Source organism: Harpegnathos saltator, unplaced genomic scaffold, assembly GCF_003227715.2.
Source record: "Harpegnathos saltator strain DR-91 unplaced genomic scaffold, Hsal_v8.6 scaffold288, whole genome shotgun sequence".
NCBI lineage: Eukaryota > Metazoa > Arthropoda > Insecta > Hymenoptera > Formicidae > Harpegnathos > Harpegnathos saltator.
The window spans coordinates 567501-575000 of record NW_020230081.1 but is presented as its reverse complement, the minus strand read 5'-3'; the positions used below and the strand labels follow the sequence as shown (position 1 = coordinate 575000).

Here is a 7500-nt window from a genome sequence, read left to right as displayed (position 1 = left end):
TAGGTCGCCGACGTGCGTTTCGCGTGTCTCGGCCGAAGCGTGAGAGAACGGGCGGTCCGAATGTCGCTGACATAGAAACACTCAGGAGAGGAGATACTTACGCGAGATGCAGGATGAGTCTCTCGGTGGTCGCGGCCACCGTCATTTCGCAGCGGCGGCTGTGGACCCCGAAGAGAAAGAGGGTCCTTGGGCCCTTAGCGTGCGTCTCCTTGGCGCGAGCGCGCGCCCCTCGTGCTAAATGCTCGAGTCTGCTCTGTTTTATGCGGTTGATCGTAACAACATGCACGTTACGCCAAGTACTTAACGCACTCGCGCCGGCATATATATGATATACATCATATGTATATATATATATATATATATCATATATATCATAGAACATATCGGAGAACGTTATATAAAATACATAAACACGTATCGCAAACGGACGACGACTTTCTCAACGGAAAAAGGCAACGTTGTATCGTGAGCGTCATGAGAGAGATCTCAGAGAGACGGACGATCTAGGAAGAAAAAAGGAACATAATAAAGAGAAGAGAGAGAGAGAGAGAGAGAGAGAGAAAGAGAGGGACGGGGAGGAGGTAGAGGAAGAGAAAGCAGCCTGCGGCGAGTTTTCCTCGGCGGTTTACGAGAGCAGACTCAACAACAACAACAACCGTACATTCTCCCCGCCTGAAGTCCGCTTCCGGGTCGAAATTGTCCCTTTCGACTGGTGTGTGCGCTCTGGCAGGATTGGATCTCTTCGCATCGGCCGATTCCGGTGACTCACGAGGACCGCGAGGATAAGGCGCAAGGATCGCCGAGCGGCGGCCGTGACTCCGAAGACTGCGGAATCCGACTGCCGATTGATATTGTGATAAACGCGCGATATCACGATATCACGCCCGGGGTGTAAAAATTTCAAACGAACGATCCCACTTCCGTCACCGCGAAATCGCGAGGGAGTCTGCGAGCCGACACGCGAATCGGCCGCCTTCCGGATTCGGAGAGACGCTCGTTGCGAGCGTTCTTCTCGTCTCCGAGCGCATCTCCGAATCCCGACAAGTACCTCGAGTCACATTGTACCTCGTCGCTGGAAACGTCGTCACTTTCTCGGAGAACTTGCGGTATTTGCGTCGCCCGTTACCGACACCGATCGATCGACCGGCAGCATAGAGACACACGTGTAGAACAATCCGTCGATCCTCGTCGAGTGTCTGAAGGGTCTTGCGATGGATGAGGGCGATAGTTCCACGAGGAGGAGACGACGAGAACGTATGCGTGAGGGGGGAAGCGAGAGAGCGAGAGCGAGAGAGAGAGAGAGAGAGAGAGAGAGAGAGAGAGGGAGAGAGAGAGAGAGAAAGCGAAAGCGCACAGGCCGACCGGTAATGACATCGGGTACCTCGTCGTTGCTGAAGCTCGCGTCGCGATGATACTATTCGCCGGCCGTCTCGTGCGTCTCTCTTCAAGTGCGTGCTCGCCGGCCGACCACCGCCGGGAGATTTCCACTTGCGGCACTGACGAGGCCCATGGCACACGCGAAAACGGAAGCGACCGGCAAATTCACCGACCAGCAGCCTCTCTTCCGCTCGGTCAATTTGCTCGCCGCTTGCGTCGCGCTACTTACGCTTCTGTGTGTGTGTGTGTATGTGTGTGTGTGTGTGTGTGTGTGTGTGTGTGTGTGTGTGTGTGTGTGCGTGCCACGGGCCTGAGACTACGAAGACGTAAGCGATAAGCCAGCTGATCAACCGCCAGTCGAGAGAGCATCACTCTGTTGAGGCCGGGAGTCCTGGTCGGTCAATTTGCTTGCCGCTTACGCCTCGCTGCTTGCGTCTCCGTGTGTGCCGTGGGTCCCCAAGTTCCTCTTGCCGTCGAGCTCCTCGCTGTAAAGTGGATCGGGGGGACACGAAGACACCGAAGCCGGCGCCCGCGAGAGCGCGGCTGAACTCGTTGCGCGCGAAAGTGCGCGCGCGGCAGAATCGTCTCGCGGAGAAGCGATCGGCGCCGTCGCGACGCGAATCGCGAATTTCGCATTCGGCTGACGACGACGCGCGCTCGATCGCATTCGCTCGAGGTTCGTTCCTCCTGAATGCTGATTACCCGAGACCCGCGCGCCCCGCGGCGGACGGCTTCCGAGCGAGCGGAAGCGATGACGACGCGTCGGGGAAACGCGTAAAGGCGTGAAGAGCGACCGGGCGAGTCGAGAATTATCGAGCGTCGAGTCGAGTCGTACGCGACTCCCTCTTCTCTTCCCCTGATCGCTTACGTTCTCGTCGTACACGACGGCAGTGGCTTGGCTCCCGCGCGATCAAGTTTCAAGCAGTTTCGCGTCGATGAGAATCGATCGGCGAAAATGCTTCGGCGACGGAGCTTCCTCGCATCGCCGAGGGCTGGAAGAGGGCTAGAAGAGGGCAGGAGCAGGAAGCGTTTTTTTCTTTTTTTCGTTGCAACGACAACAGAACACAGCAGACCATCGTCGCTCACGCGACGCTGGAAAGATGCACACATCGAAAGCGCGTGCAGGATAATTGACTTGGTGTCCAAGCGTGTGTCCCGAGAGCGCCGCGATCGCCGCCGACTACACGGCAACGAGGTCGCACACGACACACACATCACGCACACACACACACCACACGCGCACACACGCACACACATCACATCTACACAGATAGAGATAGAGATAGAGAGAGAAAGAGAGAGAGAGAGAGAGAGAGAGAGAGAGCACAAGAGAGATAGAGAGAAAGAGAGAGAAATAGATATACAGACAGAGAGAGAGAGAGAGAGAGAGAGAGAGAGAGAGAGAGAGAGAGAGAGAGGGAGAGAAAGAGAGAGAGACAAACAAACTACACACAAACTTCACCTGCGGCGACAAGATAAAAAAGCGAAAAACAGTCAAGGCAAACGTTCCGCGATTCGACAAGGCTGCTAGGATTCTTCCCGCTCGGGGGTGTCGCCGCGTCACCGGCACGTCTCTCCCATGCGACAACGACAACGTGTTCGTATATGGCCGTGTGTGATATAAGGATCGCGTTCGGCATCGCGAAAAAGAAAATCGGCGACTCACTTCGCTGGACGCGCGCAGAGTGGAGGAAGTGGTAATCAGTCTCGGGCGCGAGAGAAAAAAGAAAAAGAGTCTCGGGAACGGGTGATCGCGATTCCCTCGATTCGCGACGGGGATCGAAACAATGAGAGGAGCGCAGGGGGAGAGGGGGGAGGGAGAGGACAGAACGCCAGCGCGATTAATCGGCCTGCTTGTCTCGGGCTAGGCTAGGGTTGCCAGATGACCGGGAATGTCCCGGAATTCTTAAGCTTGTCCCGTCCTTGTCTAGGAAATAGCTTGTCTAAGTCTTCTGTCCCGGGAAATCAGAATCTCAATCGAAATCATTCATGTTTCTAACTCGTACTCGTAGAGAGAAACCTGAGAGCGGTCATCGCGATTTGTAGGGCCCGAATTTGTCCACTTAAGCCCGAACGTGCCACTTAAGGAAATTGAGCGTCAACTAAGCCATTCGCGCGGTAAAATAATACAATCGCACTGTCCATATCCAAACTTCTGTCTCTCTCTGCTGCTACCTATTATTCACGTATTTGTTTGTTGCGAGTGCACAGCGGTGTCTTAAGAGCCGTCTGTCGTTGCCCCTTACCCCTCTATCTCTGAAATTTAACGAAAATTCTCTAAGCTTTTTTTCAAGCTATTTTTCAACCGTCGCCTGAAAGATGTCCCGGAAACAGTCATTTCGCATCTGGCAACCCTACGCTAGGCACTCCGCTCTCCCCGAGAGTATCAGCCTCTCGGGGGGGAAGCCGGAGCGACGAGCGGCCGGTAAGAGCAGCGGGAACTCACTTTCTTTTGTTCTTTTGTGTTTTTTTCTTTTTCTTTCTTTCCATCGTGTATAATCGAGCTCAGTGGCCGGAGACAAGCGACGGGAAACACTCCGATTAGCACACAAAACTGAAAACTCGGCGGTTAAAATACGGAGGAAAACAACGTAGCATCCCGTCTTCAGCATGGCCGGGGGGAAGGGCGGGAGGGGGTTGCAAGACCGGCTGACGTCGCCGCGCGGTGATAACAACAGCTTCGATCCCCGATCGGCGACAGAACAGGGTGAGGGAGGGAAGAGGGGAGCGGGAGCGGGAGCGAGGGTGAAAGCAGAAAAGAGGAAGAACGAGAGATTATACAGACACACGACGAGACACACGACGTTTCGTAAAAGTCACGAGAACACAGGACACCGAGTGTTGCGGGGGGCGGGGAAACGGGGGAAGTCAGAGTAAAGCGGAAAGAGACGGACTTGTACCACCGGGGGGCTGGTTCGATCTGGCTGGCGTTGTATCATTCAGCACAATGAAATCTCGCGTGTGTGTTTTCGTTTTTCTTTTTCTACTCCGTTTTTTTTTCCTTTCTTTCTTCTTTTTTCGCGCTGCGATCGCTCCTCGGAATCGCCGCTCGTGCACCGATTCTCGGTGCACCGCGGCTGGCTCCTCGTCACCGAGAGGAGACCACGCATTGACACTTGAGAAATTTCGACATCTCGCAATTAGAGAGCGGCGACTTTTTTTCAGCGAGAAAGAGTAGCTCTGGTATATATGTATATGTGAAGTAAAATATAAGCAGAAAGAATTACCGCTATATATATATATATATGTACATGTACATATATACATATATATATATATATGTATATAGATATACCAACGAAAGCCCCTACAGAAGCAACAGTAGCGCAAAACACTGACTCGGAATTCGCGCTAATCCTTCGCACTTCAAGCATCGAATTGATCGAACAGGCTTGGAATGTCAAGGATTAACGCACGTAACACACATGTACCTTTCCTTCGTACTGACGTTGAAGGGAGGAAAGGCTGCCCGGTCCAGTAGTACAAGCCGTAATATTATCCTATTGTAGAACAGTATAAGTAGAAAGCGGGAAATATACGTAAGATAGATAAACAGAAAGATTACGACGGAAGAGAGAAAAGGGGAAAAGAATAGACGGAGATAGACGAGAGAGAGAGAGAGAGAGAGAGAGAGAGAGAGAGAGAGAGAGAGAGAGAGAGGAGAGAGAGAGAGAGAGAGAGAGAGAGAGAGAGAGAGAGAGAGATGCACGAAAGCCACGGAGCGAAAGGACTGAATCGAGTGCGCGGACGACTCGTAGGCTCCGTCTCGATAAAGAGCAAAGTGCTCTGAACACAAGCGGATCCCACAGAATTTCACACGCCTCTACTCCAGCCTCTCGCTCGAAATATTTTACACACAGAGAGTGGAGTCGGTGAGAGAGAAAGAGAAAGACACACAGAGAGAGAGAGAGAGAGAGAGAGAGAGAGAGAGAGAGAAGAGGGAAAAGATGGGAGGGAGAGAAGGAGAGAGAAAAAGAGGACACAGAAACAGAGAAAAAGAGGGAGAAACAGAAGGGCGAGGACTCAAGAGGCTGATGGGGGAGGGACGATTGGTAAGAATAAGAAGCGTGTTAAAGCGAAAGGGTTAAAGACAGCTGCGACGAGCAAACGGGCGAGTGACACAGAGAGCAGAAAGGAGAGAGATCGAGAGGCAGAAAGAGAGTAACAGAGAAAGAGACAGAGAGCGAAAGAGAGCGACAGAGTGACAGGAGAAAATAGAGCGCGAGAGAGAGAGAGAGAGAGAGAGATAGAGAGAGAGATAGAAAGAGAGAGAGAGAGAGAGAGAGAGAGAAAGAGAGAGAGGAGCGCTTACAGCTTGGTCTGTCGAACTCTTGCTGTAGGGTACCGGTATCAAACGTTCCTGCAACTCGCCACCTATCACCTTCAAGAGTAAAGGATAACATAATGGTTACAACAGGGTGGAACGATCGGGTCGCGCGTAACCACTTCTTCAACCCTCAAGCGATATATTATCGGGACATCGGCTCCCCCACCGAGTCGAATTTGTACGTGCCGTTTCTTTTCCGTTCCCGCACTTTTCGCCTCGACGCGACTCCGTTTCTCCGTTTCAGCAGGCTCGCGACCCGGCCGAACGTTCCTCGACGACGTGTCCGTGGTCGAGCGTAATACCGGCGTGAGAATTAACTTTCGCGCACTGATCGACCGTCGTTGCAAACGTCGCAGCTCGCACGACCGATTAACTCTTACGCCGATGTTACGCGCTCGATGCGCCGCCCGAGTGTTAACCCGTCCGGGAAAGCCCTCGCGCGGAATTCCTCGCATAGTTCTCCCGTCGAATATGCGGACGAGCGCGCAGTTCGGCGCGAATTCGCGACATTACGTGCGGTTTCGATCTTAACTGGTACAATGGGTTCTGCCATCTTTGCGCGCGCGCGCGCGCGCGCCTGTGTGTGATATGACATGCACACGATTACAAAATGTACAACGTTGTATTACAGTCACAGCCGATGCCGACGCGACACGCATCTACTCGCTTGGTCGTCATACAAGAATTGTTACAAAGCGCGCCAGTGAATTTACCTCTATCTATTTGCACTGAAAATTAGTCGCTTAAGAAACGTCACTTGTGTGTTTACGCGAAACATCAAAAATAGTACGAAAGATCTTCCGGGTCTCTCGCTGGCTTATAGAACATTTTTCTAAAGTAACAAATTCTCTGGGACGAAAATTTCTCAAGTAAAAATTGTCAACGACAAAAAATCCCTGGAACGAGAATTCCCGAAATGAACATTGTCGGCGACGAAAAATTCTCCGAAATTTCGAGATTCTCCATTCTTAACCCGGGAACAGATTTCTAGTGTTCTCCAGCGTACCAGTTAAGGATCAAGTCGCAACGTCCCTTGCAACGATGCTTTTTGTCCGCGGAACGCGAGCTTGAGGGTTAAGGGTGACATTCTCGTCGGTTTGTCTCATTGAAATGTTGATTGTTTGCGCAAATAGTCAGTGTGACTGTGAGGGTAATCGAACTTTGATGGTGGTGTCACGTCTCTTTTGCCCCGATTTCAGGACTCTCCCCGCTCGAGAACGCGTGAGGAATGTGTCAGGGATATGTGTCGTCGATGCTACACTTCCGCAGGATTCTGCAGGAGTGGCTAAACCCCACCCTTCCCGGTAACGGGACAGTTTCGCGGCACAGTCGCCTGAGTTACGCGCGAGTTGAGATTCAATTTTGCATCCCCCGCGGATACGTCGTAAACTAAATCGCGAATCGCCGAGTGCTTCGTTTTCCCGTTCTTTCGGTGAGTCGAGCCGCGCGATCGAATCCGTTCGACCGAAAGCTTAGAAGTTTGAAAAGTTTCCAAGTTGCACCAACGGTCGCTTTAGAATCGTCACGTCGCTCTTTATTCCGCACTGCAACAGCGACACGACCTCCGTTTCCTCTTCGATTCCATTTACTTATTAACAATCCACGATACAGCCGACCATTGGTGAATATTACGCGTTCGCTGTAACAGTCAAGTGTCAATTCAAGCTTAATTGATAACAGACATCAGACGCGAGGAAGGAAACGCGACGATCATTTCCGTCGACTTTGCACACACGAAACGATCGCGTTAATTAGTTACCTCGTATAATTGCGTTGTGTAGAAATCAAAATTCAAT

At 52.0% G+C, this 7500-nt stretch overlaps 1 protein-coding gene across 10 annotated transcripts in view; it reads right to left on the bottom strand.

Moving 5' to 3' along the window:
* PMCA (plasma membrane calcium-transporting ATPase 3) overlaps positions 1-7500 on the bottom strand; it is a 98477-nt gene that overhangs the window by 5362 nt on the left and 85615 nt on the right. For 2 of the 10 annotated variants that reach the window (XM_025299613.1, XM_011141013.2), the window contains 2 exons: positions 5690-5758; positions 4809-4877 (listed from right to left, as the gene is read on the bottom strand). The exons of 4 other annotated variants lie outside the window; for them this stretch is intronic. In XM_025299613.1, the coding sequence (XP_025155398.1) occupies positions 4809-4877; positions 5690-5758 (138 nt within the window). Of the gene's footprint in view, positions 1-4808; positions 4878-5689; positions 5759-7500 lie in introns of those variants that run through there. 4 more of the 10 variants (XM_025299614.1, XM_011141016.2, XM_025299619.1 and 1 more) reach the window with 3 other exon arrangements.